Source organism: Populus euphratica, unplaced genomic scaffold, assembly GCF_000495115.2.
Source record: "Populus euphratica unplaced genomic scaffold, PopEup_1.0 scaffold1786.1, whole genome shotgun sequence".
Classification (NCBI taxonomy): domain Eukaryota; kingdom Viridiplantae; phylum Streptophyta; class Magnoliopsida; order Malpighiales; family Salicaceae; genus Populus; species Populus euphratica.
The window spans coordinates 9,079-31,450 of NW_011501616.1; the positions used below are offsets into that span (position 1 = coordinate 9,079).

General features: G+C 30.8%; 1 protein-coding gene across 1 annotated transcript; it reads right to left on the reverse strand.

Annotated features, from left to right (window-relative positions):
* Positions 1-3,830: 3,830 nt before the first annotated feature.
* Positions 3,831-14,543, reverse strand: LOC105118160 (uncharacterized). The gene is made up of 10 exons (XM_011016048.1): positions 14,325-14,543; positions 13,460-13,863; positions 11,036-13,416; positions 10,877-10,957; positions 10,352-10,504; positions 5,782-5,945; positions 5,503-5,650; positions 5,295-5,417; positions 4,822-4,909; positions 3,831-4,252 (listed from the first exon to the last, which is right to left on the reverse strand). Exons 2-10 carry the CDS (start codon positions 13,788-13,790, stop codon positions 4,059-4,061), a joined length of 3,663 nt encoding a protein of 1,220 aa, XP_011014350.1. The 5' UTR covers positions 13,791-13,863; positions 14,325-14,543; the 3' UTR covers positions 3,831-4,058.
* Positions 14,544-22,372: the final 7,829 nt, after the last annotated feature.

Consider the following 22,372-nt stretch of genomic DNA (forward strand, 5'->3'; position numbering starts at 1 on the left):
CCTGCATTTAAAATGAATATTTACCACAAATTAAAGGTATCTTGTATTATTAGATATATTATTATAAAACATGCTTTAGTTAAGGAGTTATTGATACTTCAAGTGCAAAATGATGATATAAAACCATGATAAAAATGCACTTTTAAGTACTAATCAAGAAGCAGTGACCACCAGTTGTGCGTAGAAGCTGCAGTACTGTTGTCTTCATCCTTCTCAGTTACCAAAGAGGGAGAGAAAGAAAACATAAAAAACAGGACAAAAAATAGGAGAGAACAAGGGGAACAAAGATACAGAAGAAGAACCCACGAACGAAAGCAGCGAAAGGCAAAAAAAGCCCGATCGGTAGCAGACCAATTAAGTTGTCTGTTATTCCCAACTTCTGCATAGTTTCTGCATGCATCCTTAATACATTTGTTATTGTTCAAGTGAAATTTAATTCACTTGAACAGTGATTAGCCAAGGCATATATGAGAGGAAACTCACGCATGCCTTTGTGCCCAGCCAGGTCACTAGTTTGGACTAGTGACCCGGCTAGGCTTACTAGGTTCAGCCCAACCACGTAGGTCGAGCTGGACCTAGCCCCCCTAAAAAAAAGTAATATTGTTGTTTTTTTCTCATGTATTTATTTTGTTTTTTTATGTTGTAAAAAAAATATTAATCTCGTATTTAGAATATCTGGTTTTCGACGTAATGAGACAAATATTATTTTCTTGTATTTTTGGATTTTACAACATGTTTGTAAAACTCCAAAGGATGTTGGCCAATATTTCAAAAAATATAAAAATCTTATTTTTGGGGGGAATTCATCTATTATTCACCGCTAATGTTTGGATAAAGAAATCCCTAAGGAAAAAATATCCAAAATATTATTGGGAATAATTTGTTATTATTCACTGTTAATATTTGGATAAAGAAACCCTAAGTAGTAAATATCCAAAATAATTTTCTAGAAATAATAAGTCATCACACATCCTTGAAAGAAGTCTCAATTATAATTAAGGATATTTTAACTTTTGACTCCACGGTTTATTAGCCGTGAAAATATGAAACGTTAAGGCAAAAAAAGGTTTTTAAAGCGCTTTTAATTTCCTTAGATTTCTAAATCTTTATCCATTTTCTTTGCGATTTACAAGTCACAAACTCTTGAAATACTAGGGTGAAAATGAGTTTTTAAAGCACATGAAATCTCCTTGGATTTTAATAAATTTAGTTTAAATTAAACACAGATTTCAAGAAATCTGCATTGATTCTCCTTGGTACTTCGTAGACATATCTAAGAATGTGATCCACATTGACCAAGGGTTCTTTCTTTTTAAGACTTTGAGTCCAAATTTATTTATCATAGCAAACTTATCCTAAGAAAACTGATAATATTAGAAAACATCAACACCATAGCAATTATAAGACAAACCATACACCAAGCAGATTACCTTAGTTAGGACATACTATAGGTGTTAATACATTTTCTTTACGCAACTAGTCCCTTGCCTTAAAATCTCTGAAATACTAGTTAGATTTCCTAGTGACCATAATACTTGGTGGAAACTCCTTTATCCACAAATCAAAACAAAAGACCCTGAAATCAATAAAGGGTCATGGCGACGCCATGCTCCACCGTGAGGGTGCGACACAAGCCATCTAAAGATGGTAAGTGGCTTACTTGCCTATAGCAACAAATGTAGCCCATTGTAGTACCGTTGGTGAAATTTTTAGTGTCGTTGTATTTTTCTCGTTGAGAATTTTTTATATGGTACTAATGGTGATGTAATAAGAGATTAAGTATGTCTCCAAGGCTTTTTTCTTTATTTTCATTTCTCCTCGTAATTTATGAAGAGGGAGAGGAGAAAGAAAAGGAAACAAAAAGAAAAAAGATTCAGGAGGCATACTAAAGCTCCAATTACAATACCATTAGTATTATCGGAATGATTTTGATGAGATAAATCTAATGACACTAAGAAGGTCACAAACTGTAACTTGAGTGGGTTACACTTGTCACTAATGGCAAGTGAGTCACTTGTCACCTTTAGACGGCAAGTGTGACACTTTGATCATCGTTTGTAACCTTTCTTGATGTCAATAAATTTATCTCTTTGAAATTTTTTTTATTATACCGATGGTGTTATAATCAAAGTTTTAGTGAGCTTACAGCGTCTTTTTTTTATTTCTTTGTTTTCTCTCTCCTTTCTTCTCATTGTAATTTGTGAAGCCCTTCTTATAATTTATTTGAAATGTCATGTTTCTCATTCATGACATGTATAAAATATGATATTTTATCTATTCTTTCTCATTAATAAAAAAATAAACACAAATATTAATTATATTGTCTTCACTATGACATAGGCATGAACTAAACTCTTTATTTATTTATTTTATTATTGATATGTTATTTGATATTATAAGAGAAATTACAAAGGAACTCATCGAAAGAGGATACTAAAATAAAATGGATGAGTCACCAATCATAAATATGATATTTATTTTGTTAAATGTAATGTTTCTCATTTATGACATGTACAAAATATGATATTTCATCAACTCTTTTTCATTAATAAAAAAAAAAAACACAAAGACTAATTAGATTGTCTTCGCAATGACATGAGCATAAACTAAACTATTTATTTATTTTGTTATTGATGTGTTATTTGATATTATAGAAGAAATTACAAAGAAACTCATTAAAAGAAAAAATACATGGATACTAAAATTCAATGGATGAGTCATCAATAATAATTGAAGTGGGTCACATTTGCTGCCAAAAGTAAGTGAGTCACTTACTATCTTTGAACGACAAGCATAACAATTTCTAATTATCGTTGATAATTTTTCTTGATGTTATTAAATTTATTTTCTTAATATTTTTTTTTTATGGTATTGGTGATGTTATAATCAGAGTTTCAGTAGGGTTACAGAGTTTGTTTCTTTATTTCTTTGTTTTCTCTCTCCTTTCTTCTCATCATGATTTGTGGAGCTCATTTCATAGCATTTCATCAATTTTCTTACATAGAAACTCATCAAAAAAAAAATACATGGATACTCAATCTTATATTTAATATAGACATTATCTTTGGAATAATGTCATCAATTCTTTTTGAAATCTCATACATGCCGACTTATTATTTTTTTATTATTTTTTTATGATAACTTAAAATTAGAACAAGAAAAAACTAATGTTGACTCAAGTGATAAAGTACACTCGTAAGTTCTCCAAAAATTTGAACAGCTATATCATGCATACCGTTAGAACTATAACGCCTAGAAATTTTATGGTATTTAAAAAATAATTAATAATATCTTATTAGTTATTTCTTGAAATTTTTTTAAAAAAATAAATAGATACAAGAAAAAAAATCCTAAATAAATATATTTTTATAACTTTTAATGAATTATAAATTTTATTTTCTCTAACCTTTTCCATCTATCTCTTTCATCAAAATAGCCCTCAAATTTAACTAATTAAATGTTATTAATACTTTATGAAAACCATAAAATATAAATCCAGCTAACTAGCAAATTAAAAATCAACTATAATAACTAATTAGAACCCTAAAGATTAAAGAACAAGTATGAAACTCTTTTTCAAAGTACAAAATTCAATGAAAATGTAACTATTAAAAAAAAATTCAATTTAAAAATTTAAATAGTTGAATACAATCTCATGATATAATTTATATTATTATATAACACACATCCTCAATTAAAAACCTTTCAAATTTAAAACTTGCATAAACTCATATTATCATGTGCTTAATTTTTATCAAATAAATAAAATAATAAAATTTAAACTTTTAATAGCTTAATCATCAAGATTCCGATACCATATAAAAAAACAATTCAACTTAATACATAATTTATATTATTCTCTAAAGTTATTATTTTAAAATAAAACAATACTTGTCAGATTTTTGTAAGAGAGAATCACTTCCATTTCAAAAACATTATGGAAGCCGATCTCTCCTTCCTAACATGATACAAGTCTCTCTTTCGAGGAGTAGCGTAAAATGAATCAATTTCCGATGAAACATGTCATGGGAAGGCGAAAACTAGGAATTGCGAAACCATTACTTTGATGCCTTGTGTTCGTGTCCTTCGGCTTGGCTAGCAGCTGATGACATTGTGCGCAAACGACGGGCAATTTCTGTGAAAGAAGGCCTAACAGCAGGATTAGGGGCCCAACATTGCTCCATCAACCTTCTCCATTCAGAATCACAATAACTTGGAATTGTTGGTCTCAACGTGTTATTTACAATTCCTCCTACACGCAAGGATAAATATTCACACGTGTAGACAGCACAGAGTATACATGCAACTGAAATCAATAGTACACCAACAGGTCAGAGGAGCAGATTTAATGTGCAATTGCTGCAGATAATGTGCATAATATTCCAAAGTTCCAGAGGTTAGATTGTGCCTAGAAGAATATTCCAAGTTCCAGAGGTTAGATTGTGCCTAGAAGTAAAATTTGCCCATTGGCATGGAACTATTCCAAGTCCAGATACTATCACATAACAAAACCCCATTCAAGATCCACAGATAGCCCGGTTTCAGTACATGAGACACAAGTCTATAACAGAACAATATCAGACCCAGTGACTTGATTTTTCAAGCAAGTTTTCATTTTCATCACCTCTTGATCGTTTAAAGTATCTCAGCATTATTTCCTCGTATAAATACATATCGTATATGTGCATTCATGCAGGGAGCATGAATCCATATGAATAGAAAGACTAAATTCAAATTTGTATTTTAGTAGATGTCCACAGGCAATTTTGGTAACACACACGTGCATGCACAAACAAAAGAAAAGGATTACAGAAACCATACCTATAATTGCACCATAGTGCATGTTGGCATATGGCTCCTCACCGGTCAGAATTTCCCACAAGACAATTGCAAAAGAGAACACATCAACCTGAGATCTATTAAAGATTAGTAACTGACCTTAAGGGATATTAAACAACAAGGACCACATATGATGGAGAAAGGAAAGAATGAAGCCATAAATTTCTGCATAAACCAAGTTCCGCATATGTCAACTAAAAGGTAATAAAAGCAGGACAAAATTTTAAAGCTTAAACCAGCTTGGCAACTTGTCACGAACTGGATGAAACAGAAAGTAGAGATTCAGATAAAGTTTTCAACCACCAAATGCCAACGAAGATTTTGAAACTTCCATCATGTCAGCAACAAACTTAACCGAGGTCTGAATGGAACAAAAATCTAAATCTGTACAATTCTATAAAATTACACTCTTCTCATGCCATTGACAAGAGTAATTTCAGGAGTGAAAAGTTTACCTTTTCTGAGACCTTATTACTGCTTCCGTTTAGCAGCTCAGGGGCCATCCATGGTAGAGTTCCGCTTACACCTCCAGAAACCAAAGTATTTCGCTTGATTTTTGACAGGCCAAAATCACCAACCTGAGCCATGCATTCATAAGAAACTGTATAGAAAGTACACAATCATTGATGCAATTGGCTTGTTCTTCATACAACTAGAACTTACCTTGCAGATTGGTCTCTGTGGATCTTTCAAGTTCACAAGCAAGTTGTCACATTTCAAATCAAAATGCACAATATTCTTTGAATGCAGATATTCCATTCCAAACGCAGCATCCATAGCTATGAGAAGTCTCTTGTAACGGTCTAGATACCTGCAAGTTAAGATTTAGAAAAATAAGGAACAGGAGAACACAACACAATTGACTGCCTGTGTATGAAATTCCAAACTAGTTGGAACTTAGCCAAACTGAAATTCAAAGAGCTGCAAAAGTGCACAACTTACCTATCTTTGCGAAGTAAAACACTTCTAAGAGAACCATCAACCATGTACTCTGTCACAGCAGCTAATGTCCCCCCATGTCCATCTTGAACCACGCCATAAAATGCTACAACATTTGGATGGTGGAGCTTTGAAAGGATGTCAGCTTCCCGCCAAAACTCTAAGGTCTGGTGATGCCAGTGAAAATAGATTATTTAACATTGCGTTAAGAAAAGGATATGACAAGAAGAGGAAACTGGAAGCTGATCCTGGCCAATGTACATCTTGCAGAAAACTAAAAACAGACGTCTCCAATGATGGCTATAGCACAAATTAGCATATAATTATCATGGCATGTGTCCACATAGAGTGGAGCCATCGGGATCAAGGAGACCTCATTTAGTTACTTGGTTTGGGGTTACTAGAAAAGAACTCGGGTACACTGATCTCATATGAAATTCTAAAATAAAGAACTGATTATGGTTAGGAAAAATATTAGCACCTTTAGTGCGCTTTATCTGAGGTGAGCAGCATTGCATGGTCTAGATGTGGCTTAAATGTATTGATGGATTCCTAACTGAGAGTCCATCTATAACTTAAAATAATGATTTATTCTCATGAATAAATCTAGCGTTTCGATTACATTATGGACTCGTATGCCTAAATAATTTTTGTGGAAAGAATCTATGTAGGTATCCTGACAAGATTCACCTATCCTTAAAAGCAAAAGAGTTTTCTACAACTTGTTTATATTATGGACTTGTATGCCTAAATAAATTTTCGTGGAAAGAATCTGTGTAGGTATCCTGACAAGGTTCACCTATCCTTGAAAGCAAAAGAGTTTTCTACAACTTGTTTATTATGATGAAAAAAATATTCTTGATTAAATTTGGTGAATACCCGAAATAATTATGAGAATTTTATAGTCAACTTCTAGTATTTAAATGACAACCTATTTGTAGATCTAATGTTTACACCAAAATATTCAACCATTAATTCTCATAAATTAATATTTTAGAAGTAATTAAAATACTGGCTAAGTTCTAATGAATTCAATAAACTGGTTATTAAATTCAAAATTGTATGCAAAGATATTTTTTCAATTTTTGTGTATATATAAAAAAATGTTATATCATACCATATGTTTTTTTTTTTAAGAAAAATATAATTTTTATCTCTTAAGAGACTTGGCCAAATACACACCAAATAAAATACATTTTTGTATTTTATATTTTTTTTTAAGAAAAATATATTTTTTATCTTTTAAGAGACTTGGCCAAATGCACACCAAATAAAATACATTTTTGTATTTTTGTAATGAGAAATTTTTTTATATAAATTTTTGAGATTTCAACAAAAAACAGGTATTTTAATATTAGGTCAACATCTTACAGTATAAGTCTACGACCCCGATATTAAATAAAATTGTTGAAACAAGTAAAGTGAGGGACCCATAAATAATTTTAAATTGGTTCTTGAAATTTTTAGAATTTTAGGAATTTATTTGGGTATGTTTGGCAAAAAGAACCATTTTTATTCAAAATAAATCTAAGAGTGTGTTTGCTGAACAACACCTATTAGGCCTAAAATGCCTTGACAAAAAAGTAATCAACCAAACAAAACCTCAGTACCTGACCCTAAATAAAATCAATCAAGTTGACTCAAAAACACTAGTTCAATACTGAATCGAACCGCAAACCATGGTTCAACCCAAAACCCTTGGTTCGATCTAAACCGAATCAAAGACTACTAGTTTGACCCGAAAAACAAACCAAAACTCAAACAAAAAAACAAAAAATATCAAACTTTAAAAAAAACAAAAAAAAAACTCGAATTGTTTGTCAAAACGGATCAAAACTAAAGAAAATGAAGAGCAAGAAGAACACCGAACCCAACATAAATCTTAATCCAGACAAGTTTTCAAGCAATCAAAAGTAAGATTTTATTCACAATTATGCATGGACCAAGAATCAAGCATCCATTCACTTCGATTATCAAAGAATTAACTTGATCTTGTCAAAATGGGTTTCGGTTCAAAACTGAAATCCTAGGATTAAAAATCCATAAAAAAATAATTGTTATTGATGCATGAAAACCATAGATTATCGATTAAACAAGTCATACAAACATGCAGAAACCAAAATCGAATCAAAACGAAACCTAAAACTAATATTCAAGACAATGTTCTTCGGATGGGCGTGAAGAACATTCAACACCAAAAACCCAGAAATGCCCTTTTGAAGCTTTAAACTTCTAGTTTTTTACCTTAACAAACCACATTGCCATATTCATAACGGTTTAATCAAAACAAACAACAAAAAACCACAATCATGGAAAACATACATGAAATTCCTAAAACCAAAACTACAGCTCTATTGACAGCCAACCAATGCATTAAATTTACATCCAAAACTAACTCTTTGGGACAAAAGTCAAGCTAAGGAACCAAGGACATGAGCTCACAATTCAGAAATAGACATCATACAGCCACTGCTACTTTTGACAGATTACAAAAATCATTTTATCTCAGCAAAAACAACATCCAAACGTTTCATAAACATCCAGAAACATTAACAATGAACTCATACCAAAATCAAGCAAAAAAAAAGAACTACATTTTTATACGTTAAACAACATCCAAACTTAACACCATGGACACCAAAATACGCCTAAAATGTCATTAAACATTAAAAAAGCATAAACGGGCAAGCCACATGGACTCCACCCTTTAAACTTCCCGTGTTTACATGGTTATACATTCTCCATACTTGCTTGCCATGCATTGTTGTTTTTCCTTCTCTTTTCCTTCATTATTTCCCTTTCACCTCTCTCTTCAATGCTTATTAGACCTCTTATGTTAGGCTTTTGGACCTTCACAGTATAGTTTATTGACAGAGTATTCCCCCACGTTTTTCTTTTCCTTTTTTTCTACCCCTTTTCCTTGTTTTTTTTTCATATTTTCAGTGGGTATTTATAGGTTTTTTCTAGGATTTTTTTTTTTGTGTGGATTCAATCAAAGATTGATCAAAACTTAGCCCTTTGATCAAAATGAGAAGATTCTAGATAAAAGTTAACAATTGGAAACTCGAGAAGGTTCTAGATAAAAGTTAACAATTGGAAACTCTTATACTAGGCTTTTTTTGCAATGGTGGTTTTTGTCCTTGATGGTTTTACTAGACTTAGAGGCCAAAGAGCCATTTCTGGCCTTTTAATCTTAAGAGTGAAGTTTTAAAATCGTTGATAAAAATCCTCTAAGAGGCTTTCAAGAGTGAACACATGAGAAAAATGGGTAAAACGGGTGTCACATAAGGCTAATGGGTTGGCCGCTTTTGACGCTTCGCCGAAGCAACTCCAATGTAATCGTCATCGGAAACCACCTAAAGTTGGTAGAAAAGGTGCACACATTCCGTTTGGTTTCAATCTTGCTTAATTTGAAGATTTGTAACTTCACATTCATTCGTTCAAATATGTCAACTCAATCAACCTAGAATCTAAAAATGCAAGGAAAGCTAAACCGGGACAAGATATTGGAGACTTCTGAGGAAGAATTGGGGTGTAAACGTTCAATTTCACGAGCATGGAGTTTTAAAAGGGGTGTTTCTCAGTTGAATGGTGGTGGTTATAGCTCCTGAGATGGTTAGAAATGCCACATATATTCACCCGAACATGCTTACTCAATCATCCAAAAATCCTGAGATGGTTAGAAATGGATACATTAACCCGAACATGCTTACTCAATCATCCAAAATCACCAAGGCAAGAGATGAATAGTGGATGAACAACATGTCATCTAGGTTAAACCCTAGAAATTAGGGTTTTTTTAATTCAAAATTTGACCAATTTCAATGTGCTCCTTGCTCTTTCAATTCTTTTTAATTGCACTCATAATTATCTCTCAACTTTTAATTGCATGCAATTGTACCCCTATCAAATTCAAATATCAGCTCCAAAGTTCAGCGCCTTTTACAAACAAGTCCTTGGTTTTTAATTTGTTCAATTTCATTCTTAATTGACAACCAAAATTTCAATTCCTTTCAATTTGGCCCCTGATTTGATCAATATCTACCCCTGAAATTGCGTGCCACTTATAAGTTGGTCCTTGGTCTTGAAAATATGTAATTAAGTTCTTAATTGGCCTCCGAACTTTAATGTTTTCACAATTAAGTCCCCGATTTGACTAATTGAATCTTCCAAAGTCTAATTTCAATCTCCAAACTTCAATTTCTTCCAATTAATATCTAAATTGACTCCAAAAACTGATTTTCCTTGCAATCAAGTCCTCAATAAAATTAATTAAGCCTTCCAAAATTCTTATTGAGTCCCTAACCATCCAAATTTGTATTTATTTACCCTAAATAAAATATTTTCACCAATGAGGCCTTCTGTCAATCAGAATTGAGTTGTCAATTTTGTCAATCTTATACATTTTGGTCTCTAACTTTTCCACTTGTCATCTTGGTCCTTCACCACCAACTTAGGCAATCTTCTAGGCTTTCTTCTTATATTATTTTTTTTTTTGTTCAAAAGTGGGTAACAACAATTATTTTTAGGGAGAAAAAATGGAAACGCATATCAAGAGTTGTGCAATAGTTACCAGTCTCTTGTGCTCTGATGATCGTCCAGTAAAACATATCTTTTTTAGCATCTTAATGGCAACATCCGTTCCCCTCCATTTTCCGTGATACACAGTGCCAAAAGTGCCAGAACCCAACTCTCTCTGCTCTTCAAGATCTTCATTTTTTATGATCTGTTAAATCACCCAGAAAAGGGTAAAAAGGAATTAAGCAGACATTATTCTGAGGTAAATAGTAAATTGAACTAATTTTAAGGTAGAAGATGGAAGAGCATAAGCATGCAAGAGGAATAAAATGCATCCATAAGTTCCTGCAAGCTCATCATATTCTTATCACAGTCACGGAAGCACAAAGGAGAAAATGAAAACTAGTTAGGAAGCATATTGTGGTCTATCTCCAGGTTTTGGTTTCTTTTCATATGTATTACCAATTGAAATTTGAGTCAAATAATATTTTAGGCATGGCACAAGTAAATTACTTTGAACACTAAAAACAGGACAGGTTACATCATAATACAGATGAGTAAATATATCTAGGATAGATACCTGCAAGGTATTGATATCAAAATCTCCTAGAGAAGGATCACGAGGAGGAAGGCCATCATTCCTGTTATCCAACTTCCCATCCTATATGCATCAGAGTGAAGTTTAGCTGGCATGGTAGGAAATGAGCTCTCAAATCAAATTAAAATTGAGAAGAGACACCTCATACTGTGACTCTGGCGACTGTAGGTTCTCCATCATAGCCTCAAACTGCATACTTTCAGTGTCCTTCAATTGGGAACGAACAAAATCGGACATCATTGTAGAATCAGCTACTAACATTCCAGGTAAATTATTTTGATTGTCTTGGCCAAAATTAATTTGAGAATGGTCATGGCCTACTGAATCTCTACCGGCTGCTGAAGGTGTGAAATGATAAGATTTATGATCTTCTACATTTGTTAGAACAGACTGAGTAGTAAGGTGATCCTGGTCAATAATAGACACATCTTTTTTAACAAACCCCTCCTTTGCCAACTTCTGAAAATAAGACCAGTGCTTAGGCTCATGAGTTTTCATGTTCACACTCGCACCAGCTCCATCATTATGTATTGGACTAACAACAAAAGCATCCTTGGTAAATATCCCTTTTGAGAATATTTCAGAAAGGAAATCACAAGGGAATCTGTCGTTAATATCTATTTGGATTTCTGCCTGCTTGGTTGATGAAACACCAACAGAAGGTATTCCTTCAACATCTTTAGTTGAGCTCTCTGTCCAAAAAAATGGCTGAGAATGCCTCAGATTGTCCTTATCAGAGACATCCCTGCTTTTTATCTCATCCTGTTCATCTGGAAGATCAGCTGCAGGATCCTTATGCTGCACAACAGAAGTTACTTGGCACAAAGCTGGATGTCCAGATCCCATTTCTCCCTTTTCATCAACCAGGGGCTTCCTTCGATTACCTGTGGTAATATCTGTCTCAAAGTCAGAGACTCCAACATCCATGATTTGAGAGTCTGTACATGATGGTTTTCCAGTTGAAATAGAGTGTTCAGTATGGGCAGCCAGATTACTCTCATGGAAATTTTCCACAGATTTTGTAATTGGGTTGCTCTCAGTGACGTCAGAACATGAATGAGTAATGAGCAACTGAATGCCAAGTGAATCATCAGACTTTGATAATCTATTCAGCAACTCTGCTTGCCCCTGGGGTATTCTCTCTGAATAATAAGCCCTCTGGGGTATAGACAGCTCAAGATAGCTCAAGTCAATTGGATTAGAAGCGGAATCAGCATTTCCTGGACCAGAAGCACCACTGGGTGCAGAGTGTTGATCATCTTCCCAAGATTTAGGTGCCTGCACTTGATTCACATCATCAGCAGAAGAAGAAACCTTCTTCAGTTCTTGGTGTTTTCCCTCATGTTTTGAGGGCACAGTACATATATCTCCTTCTGGAGCAACAGCTGTTGCTAGTACTTCATCAACTGGAGCAGGGTAAACTTTCTCCATTGGATGAGTTTTTCCTGGGTTAATCTCTTGCTGAATTGAACCATCAGGTCTTGGCTTCACCTCCTTTACAGATATCTGTGAATTTTTTACCTGAAAGCTATTATACTGCTGTCCCTCATACAAATCTGTTTCTTCACTCATGAGCCCATGAAGTTGTCTTGCATATGGGATTTCTCCCAAGGAGGAGTAGTTAGATGAATGACTGTGATAGTGCAATGGAAACTGCTTGGTGTCTCTAGGATCCATCATCTGGCCACGATAAAGCTGTGGATAGGTCTCATAGGCATTGGAAGAACTTTGAAGAGTAGGTTGAGAAGACTGATAAATGCCAGTCAAAGGTGAAGAGCTGAGCCCAACATAAGTAGTTGCAACGCTAATTGTCTCCCTGTCTGTGTTTGATCTATCTAACTCATCTAAGTTATTTCCTGAAGAGCTTGCTAAACCATGCAAGACCAATTCTCTTCTGGTTCCCACATCCATGCCATTGACAGCAACTATGTACTGAACCTCAGAATCAACCCCTCCAATGCCCAGACCAAATTGATCATCTTCCAAATCACTCATTGAGAAGAGAAACATTCTGAGTTTTTGTGATCCTTCTCTATCTTCAACTCCACTCCACTCATCCATCATATTTAGCAGATCCTCATCACATGAAACAGAAACCAAGGCATCAAGATCTTCTCCAAGAAGCTGATACTTTATCACAAGAGCTTGGCTATATATTGCTAAAGTTTTCTGCTTAAACTCATGCCAAGAAATGTCCCTTGATATGCGCATGATGCGTGTTTGACCTCCAACATACCTTAGTTTTCCATCACTTGGACGGGGTAGGATTTTACCACCAAAGCTGCAGAGAACTTTCATTTTCCCAGAGGAGCTATCGGAGACTCCAGAGAAGCAAGCATAGCCATGTAGCAGCACTCCACGACTTTCATAACCTGAAGTTCTTGGTACCGACTGAGCTGACCCATAGTTGCTTCTATCTTCATATAAAGACAAGTTCGTACTCTCAAATTCTTTTTGACCTCTCTCTACTATAGTTATCATCGAAATTTCTGATCCACTTTCAGACCCTGTATGACTAATGCCTTGAAATTTCTGATCCACTTTCAGACCCTGCATGACTAATGCCTAAAATGCCTTTTAATTCCAGATAACCAGTAGCATAATTGGGATCACCAACAGCATTTGGAATGAGAGGCTTCTTAGGATTAACTCGATCACGCATAAATTCAAGAGCAAACTCCTCACCTGTCTGAATGGAATAGTTAAGTACAGGTTTAACTTCTGGTGGTGGTGCATTTAGGTCAGCAAGTCTCATATTGGAATTTCTGCTGCTTGCAGGGTCTGATGTATATGCCTGAGAAGCAGGCTGGGATCTCTCATGTCTGGGATCCCCAGAATTGTATTGGTACTTTTTATATATCTCTGACTCTTCCATCACATCATCTTTTAAACGCATGAAAACAACACAAAACACACTCACACAAACAGTTCATCAACTAGATACCAAATTTCGCTCGCAACAAAATTTCCTGACAAAAGAATGGTAAAAATGCTCAAACGCGTCAACAACCCTCAAAGAAATTAAGAAAAAGGATACATTGCACATAATTGAACAGAAATCCACACAGCAAAGAAAACAAAAAAAGCAAGTCAATTTACAAACTGGGATTCATTAAGATGTAATATTACCAAATTTTGGAGAATCCAACTGAACTTCAAACATAGAAAAACACAATAAAACCTCTTTAACACCCTCCCCCCAAGCAAACAACTAATAGATAGAAGTGGTTACAAAGCAACCCATCAAGACTCAAAATTCAACTACCACCTACTAAAGCCAAAAGCTACACGAACTTAGAGTAATGATATGATATCTCACCATCAATTAACTATCCAAATCCTTAACACAAAACAAGAATCTATTTAAATTAATTCATAAAAAAACCCCCAAAAAAATTATTTCTCTCAGCTTGCTTGAGAACATAAATACCTGAAATATGAGGAGAAAGGCTATCTTATCCGTCTCAGAGGTTGGGTTTTTGCTTCAAGAACCGAGTAAAGGATCCATCTGTAAGCTCAAATAACAACAACAAAGCCAATACATTTCTCCTTTTCCTCTCGTTTTCTCTCATTGGGTTTTTGAATTTTTTTTGCTAAAAATGTGAACTTTTTGGACGACGTAATGTGAGGTCTTTTTGCAGATAAATTTCTATAAAGCATGCCGAGATGGCGCGTGGTAATACAGTAGATATGTTTTTTTTTAATGTTTTTTAAAAGTAATTTTTATTTTAAAATAGTTTTTATTTTTTTATTTTTGATATTAATGTATTAAAATTATAAAAAAATACAAAAAATATTAAATTTAATATTTTTTATATTAAATATATTTTTAAAACACATCTACCTAAATAGTAAACAAAGAGAAGCAAAATGCTTGAAATTACTGGATTTTTGGTGTTTTCTCAGTTTATTTACTTCAAATGCCACAGGTGTTTTGGTTTGACTAAAGTGATTGTTACGTTTTTAATATTATTTTTGGGTGGCATGATCTAGTGTTCCTCACAGATGATGGCTCACTTACGCCCTGGTTGATTGTACAATTTGATTTGTGCTTTGCATGTTTGATGAAGGAGATTGGAATAATAAAGTTGATCAATCAAGTGAATGATGTCCATTTAAGATTTTTCTTTTTAAATTTCTAAAAGCATGAATAAAATTTATTTGTGGTTATTTTTTAAATTATTTTTATTTAAAAATATATTAAAATAATAATTTTTTATTTTAAAAAAATTATTTTTAATATCAATATATTAAATAATTTAAAGATATTAAAAAAATATAAAAATTAAATTTTTTAAAAATTATTTTTAAAATATAAAAATAAATAATATCTATTAATAATGATATGTTATTAAATGATAAAATTAATGATACGTTGTTGAATGATAAAATTAATGTATATAATTATGCTAAGAAAAGGTTATATAACTTTGATTCAGGGTTTTCTTTTTATTATTATTTACATAATAAAAAAATGGTGATGCCTTTTAAGTGTAAAAAATCATTAAACTTGCAAAAAGGGTTTTTTATATATATTTTTTTCTATAAAGTCAAGTCCATGATCGTATTTGGAGAAACGTGTAGTTCTTTGTGATTTGATTATTTTTGTATTTTAAAATTATATTTAAAAAAAATAAAAATTATATTTTTTTAATTTAATATTTTCAAATTATTTTGATACACTAATATTAAAAATAATTTTAAAAAAATAAAAAATTATTTTAATTTATTTCTGAGTAAAAAGCACGGCATATGCATGAAAAAGATATGGTTAGATTTTGATAAAAACAATTATTTTTATCTTCTTTTTTTGGTAATTATGAAATTCACATGAACCCTTTGAAAATTAATTATATCCTTCAATTTTTATTTTTATTAATTTTTACCTTTATTTTTTATTTTAATTTTAATTTTAATTTTAATTTTAATTTTTTTAAGTTTAATTTTTTTTTCAATTTCATCTTGGGTATTTTATTTCATTTTTTTATTCAATTTTCATTTTCATTTTTTGATTTGTTATTTTTTTTCATCTTCTTTTTTATTTAGTATTTTATTTCATTTACTTTTTTAATCTGAATTTTATCCTTATTTTTTTGTTGTTATTTTCTTTTTTTATCCCTCAATATTTTAATTTTTTTAATTTAGTTTTGGTCTTCATTCTTTTCATTTCCATTTTCTTATCTTTCTCTTGATTTATTTATTTTTATTTAGTTTCTAATTATTTTCTTTCATTTATTTTTATACCATATTTGGTTATTATTTTTTCAAATTGCTATTTGTTTTATTTTTAATTTTTTTATGATTAGAAATTTTACTTCCTGATTTTTCTATGTATTCCTTTCTAAAGGGTTATATCAATCTCATGACAAGAATCATTATTTTATAATATTAATATTATCTAGGTTCAGTTTTTTTTGGGTCTTTAATTAAAAAAAATCAATTTTATTATTTGACTTTTGATTATTAAACCTTGAACTTTATTATTTGTTTCACTTGTTGTTTTTACGAGTTCATCCCAATCATGTATCATGATTGGTGGATTAGTCGTGTTAATCTAAGTTTACTTAAGTTTTTTTCCTTTAACTTTTTTATTTATGAAATTAATTATTTTTTGATTCTATCATTTAACATTAAATTATTGACCATTAAACTTTGTATTTTTTTCCTTTTTTTATGTTGGGTTATTTGGATTTTTTTAAAAAAAAAATATTTGACTTATATTTTTTTTGCTGGTTTCTTTTTAAAAACTTTATTATTTTATCTTGATGTTATATCACAGGTTACAAGTTAATCAAATTAATATATATTTACTTGAGTTTTTTTCTTTAAAGTTACTTTTTTTAAAATTATTTTTTTTTTCAGTTTTATAATTTGAAATGATTTTTTAGATTTTAAATTTTGTGATTATTTTTTTACTTTTATTTCTACATAATTATTTTAATTTTATATCTTAAATCACATCAATTTAACTCGGTTAGCTTAAGTTATTATTATCTAAACATTTTTTTATATTAAAAAAATTAACCTAGACTATAGCATAACGCACTACATCTATGTAGTTAAATGTAAATACCATCAAACTATCTTGTGATTTTTTACCACAACTTTTCATAATATGTTAATATATATTTATAGTTGGGAGACTTACCGTAACGTTTCATACTATTTGATATTTGATGGTTAGAAAACTTAGGTACGAAGATTTGATTCATTAAATAATGAATTTTATTTTAAAACAAGTGGAAGAATTGATTAGACTAAGAATTTGGCACCATCAACAGAGAAAGAGTTCACAATACTTCTTATATATTTAAATTAGTCTTCACATGTAATTATTATTATTATTATTATTATTTATTAATATAAATATCTATGTTAGTTTTTGCATGCCTTAACTAATTTCATAGCCCCTAAAATTAATAATTATATAAATTTTTAATAATTCTGAAATCTTTAAAACTTGAACTAATAATCTTTAAAGAACAAATCCAGCACTTAACTAATTAAAATACACTTTTTTATTATTATTATTAATCTATACTAACAGTACTGGGTATTTCATTACAATAATAAATAATGAAATGTCAAGTATTTTTTATTTTGGTATTCAAAATTTTTAAAAATTATTTTAATTATTTTAATTATATTTTTTAACATTAAATTTGTTAAGTATTAAATTTTATAATTTATTTTAATTTTTATATAGAGTTATTTTAGTATCTTGACTTGGATCATGAGTCTTGTAAGTAGCCATGTTGAATTAGGTTATTTTTTTTTATTTTTTTCTTAATATTTTCTTTTATTAATTAAAAATTAAGCTTTATAATTTTTTTAATATATTTTCCATGTGGTTATCGTTGTTTTATGAGTTAAGTCACATGAGCTAAGTTACAAGTTTTATAGGTTAACTAGGTTAACTTAAGTTTTTTTAATTAAATATTTTTTTTAATTTCATTCTTTAATATTAAAATTAATTGAGAATTATATTTATATTTTATTTTATTTCTATGGAGTTATCCTAATATCTTGATCTGAGTTCGTGAGGTTAACCCTAGTTGATTTAGGTTATTTTTTCATCTTTTTTATTTTTTTTCAATTTAATCCTTCAACACTATATTGATTGATAATTAAACTTCAAATTTATTTTTACTTTTTATATGAGGTTATCATGGTCTTATGGCCCGAGTCACTAGTTGGATCGGTTAACTTGGTTTTTTTTTTTTTTAGTTGATGTTTTCTCATTTTCATCTTTTAATACTAGATTCATTGATAATTAGACTTCATGATTTATTTTGGTTTGTGTTCTATGAGGTTAGACCGGTCTCATAACTTATGTCACAGATTTATTTGGTTGACTCGAACTGTTTTTTGTGTTTCTTTTTAATTGATTTTTTTATTTTATCCTTCAACACTGAGTTAATTAATAATTGAGCTTTATAATTTGCTTTCCGTGTGGTTATTCTAATATCATGATCCAAGTTTGATAGGTTAACCCTGGTTAACTTGACTCTTTTTTTAGATTTTTTTTAATTTTATCTTTTAACATTTTGATTGGTTAAGAATCGAGTTTAATAATTTTTCTTTTTATTTGCTTTCTATAGGGTTATCAGGGTCTCATTACCTAGATAACAGATTTTACAGGTTAATTTGAGTTGATCTGAGTCAATTTAATATGTTGACATATGTATATTTTTCAAAAGCTGTCGTCTTATTTTTTTAATCAAATTATATTTCTATTAACCATCCAAATTATCTTTAAACTTATCAAGTTAATAAGGTCAATCTTTATATAAGTTTAATTTTTTTTACTAAAAAACATACTAACAATACTTGGAAATTTGCTTTACATATGCTAGGTGGGAAGAATTTAAATATTTAATTATAATTTCTTAAATATTTAGTAAAACACCTAGAATTTACTAGTTCTAAGTGCCATATGAATTTCTCTCATCTTTTTTTTTATATATTTTTCATACAGTACATACTATTTTCTTTTTTTTTAATTAAATAAAAAAGACAGCCTTCCCAAAAAAAAATCGATGTAATTTAATGATTTGAACTTGAGTAATTTGTCTTTCTTTTTTCCTTTTCTAAAAGAGAAAAGAAACCATTTCTGTATAGATAATTATCCCCTGGATCGCTTTGTTGGTTATTGCCATTATTTTCCCCCTTTTCTCATAAATGTTTCTTCCTGAGATCTCTCGAAACTTTCATGGTTTAGGATGGTGAGGAAAAAAAAACAAAACATTTGACTTATTTTGCAAGTTCAAGTACACTTGAGCACATTGGATCACCTCCCATCTGCCCAAATCACATGTGCCAAACTATACAGCAAATCAGATCGTGCCACGTTTCATTACAAAATCTTTATACTTTTTGGCCGGTTAGCTGCCCTTATCGACATTGCTGCTCAGCTTTTGAATAGCTTACAAGAAAAGAAATCAATAGCTCAACGGAACACTCGAAGGCCTGTTTGTCTCTGTTTTTTTAAAGTGGTTTTAAAAAAAATTAATTTTTTAAATTTTAAATTAATATATTTTCAGTGTTTTTAGATTATTTTGATATATTAATATTAAAAATATTTTTTAAAAAATAAAAGAAATTATTAACATATATTTCAATATAAAAAATTATTTAAAAAACAATAAGAAACATATCCCTAAATAAATCTGAAAATCAAAGAAAAATCCATGAAGATTTGGCTGTGACATTATTCATATTGATATAGTTTTACAAGCTTATCCGATCATAAAAGTTGCTACAGAATATGCTTCAAGAACGGTCACCACGTTTGGTATAATTTTCATCAACTTTTCTAACACCGTCGCACATAATCTCAGAATTTTAGGAGGTGTTCGAGGGTTAGATAATAATTGTATTCTAAAATATTTTTTGTTTAGAAATATATTTAAATATATTTTTTATTTTTTAATATTATTTTTATATTTATATATCAAAATGATTGAAAAATACTAAAAAAAATAATTTTTAAAATAAAAAATTTTATTTAAAAAAAACATTTTCAAAACACATAAAATACTGCTTTTTAATTCAATTTGGCAGATAAAGCATTAAGTTGAAAGCACCACCTAATTTTTAGTAAGCTTATCATCGGGCTGTACATGGCCATACGTCCAAAACTAGACCTTGTATTATTATTAAGGTTTTTTTTTTTTAATTCTGGTAGATATTATTTTTTTATTTGAAAATATATTAATTTTTAAAAATATAATTAGATTATAATATAAAATAAAATCTAAAACAAAAAACAAAGTTTGTCAAAACTAGTGGATAGGTAAAGGGCAACCTTTTGTGTCCCTCCCCATTTTATTTTCCAAGGAAATTGACTATAACACTAGAGATTAAGTACCCATCTAATATTTATCTCATATCTCGTTTCAAATGGAAATTGGATAAAATTTGATTTTTTATTTTAAATTATTTTTTTATTTTAAAATCATTTTAATATACTGATGTTTGTTAAAATTAATTTTTTAAAAATAAAAAAATATTATTTTAATATATTTCTAAAAAAAAAAAAACTCTAGTGACTTCCGATTACTCCCTTGAACAAATGTGTTCGGTACCGGTCCCTCTCCTGGCGAAGTAGATGGGACGTATTCACATTTTAAACTAGACTTTTTTGCTTGCCTGATGCTGCAGGGCAATTCTCTGGACCTCTTTCTATTTGTATTAGCTGGTAACATGTATGCCAATAACTGTGGTGTGCAAGTTGTTTTGCCCTTTTTTGTGCTGTGCATCAAAATAGGCCTGATTCTCTTGGTATATGGGTTTTTCTTTCTTGATTTTTTTTTTTAACCTATTTTCACTGTGAATTGTAAGTACATGTGAGGAAAAAAAAGCTTATTAAATAAAAAAAACTAAAAACAATGAACCATAAAAAAATTGATTAGAATATTTAAAAATATTTTTTTTTCAAACAAAAAAAAAAATCAAACCTAAACCAAGCCTATTTGAAAGTTACAAAAAAAAAACCTCAAAAAAATAACAAAACCACACCAGAATCAAACCGAATCGAAACAAGCCAGTCGGGTTTCAGTTTTTAATATAAAATAACAAAACCAAACTGAAACCAGATCTTTTAAACCGGTTTTGATTTTATTTTTTATATTTTATAAAATATTGGTTTGGTTGTGTTTATAAGTAAAAATCAAATCAAACAAAAAATAATCACTTTTATTTGCAAGTTGTTTTGGCCTTTTTTTCTCGGAGTCTATGGTCTATGGTTGAGGGGTTTGGATCCTCTTTTACCCGCTGGTCGCTCATTCATTTCATCTACTAGCTTTGAGTCATTTTTTTTTTAATATGGACTTCTAGGTGTAGAAGAACAAGTTAAAAAGAATGGGTGTAGAAGAACAAGTCAAAAAGAAATAGCATGCTCCAACAACCACCAAATCTGCAGGAACTTAGCTATCCAATATTCAAAGTTTGAATTTAACAAGATTGTATTTGCTATTTAAATTTTGAACTATCAGCTATACATGCACTAATGTAGGATAACAGTTAGCATTATCATTTTATTTAAACCCCCTGTACATGCACACTAAAGAAAATGAAGAAAATACAAGACAATATTCATATATTTCCTCTCTGAATTCTGCAACTTTATATGATATCAGAGCCACTAAAAAAATAAACGTCTTCGCTTTTCTAAATTCTAGATGGCATTTTCATCATCCTCAAACTCCACTGCTCCTGCAACTGTCCCAACCCTCTCTAATCTCCCACTCACTATTATTGTTAAATTACACTCCTTCAACTATCTCGTGTGGAAAGCTCAAGCTTTCCCATACTTTTATGGTCATGATCTTTATGGTTATCTTGATGGCATGATCTTTATTTCACCAAAAGAAATCGACTTCTCTGACTCCACCACAAGTATCCTTTAAAAAATTCCTAATCCACTATATCACTTGTGGCTTTATCAGGATTCCTTAATCCTAGCCACCATCAACTCCTCCCTAACTAAAGATGTACACACTCAAGTCATGTCCTACACCACCTCACATGAGGTATGACTTGCACTTGAGCGTAATTTCTCCTCCCTTTCTCGTGTTAAAGTTATCTAAATTCGAACTCAGTTAGCAAATGCCAGGAAAGGCACCATGACAGCTAATGAATTTTTCCTTTCTGTCAAGTGAATGACTTATAAACTTGCCCTTACTGGATAGCTTCTCACAAATGATGATATCATCACTTATATTCTTGCTAGACTTGGGCAGGAGTATGATTCCCTGGCCTCCGCCATTTCCTCACGGCTTGATCCTGTCAGTTTGGAGGAACTCTTTTCTCTGCTTCTCATATGTGAATCACAGATTAATCATAATAATCAACCACTTCCTGCTTCTACCAACTTGGTCACCACCCAACCCCAGCAATTCCATCGCCAACCTAGCACCTTTCAAAACTCAAATCGTTATCGGGGTAGTTATCGTGGTCAGAGACGTGGAGGATGTT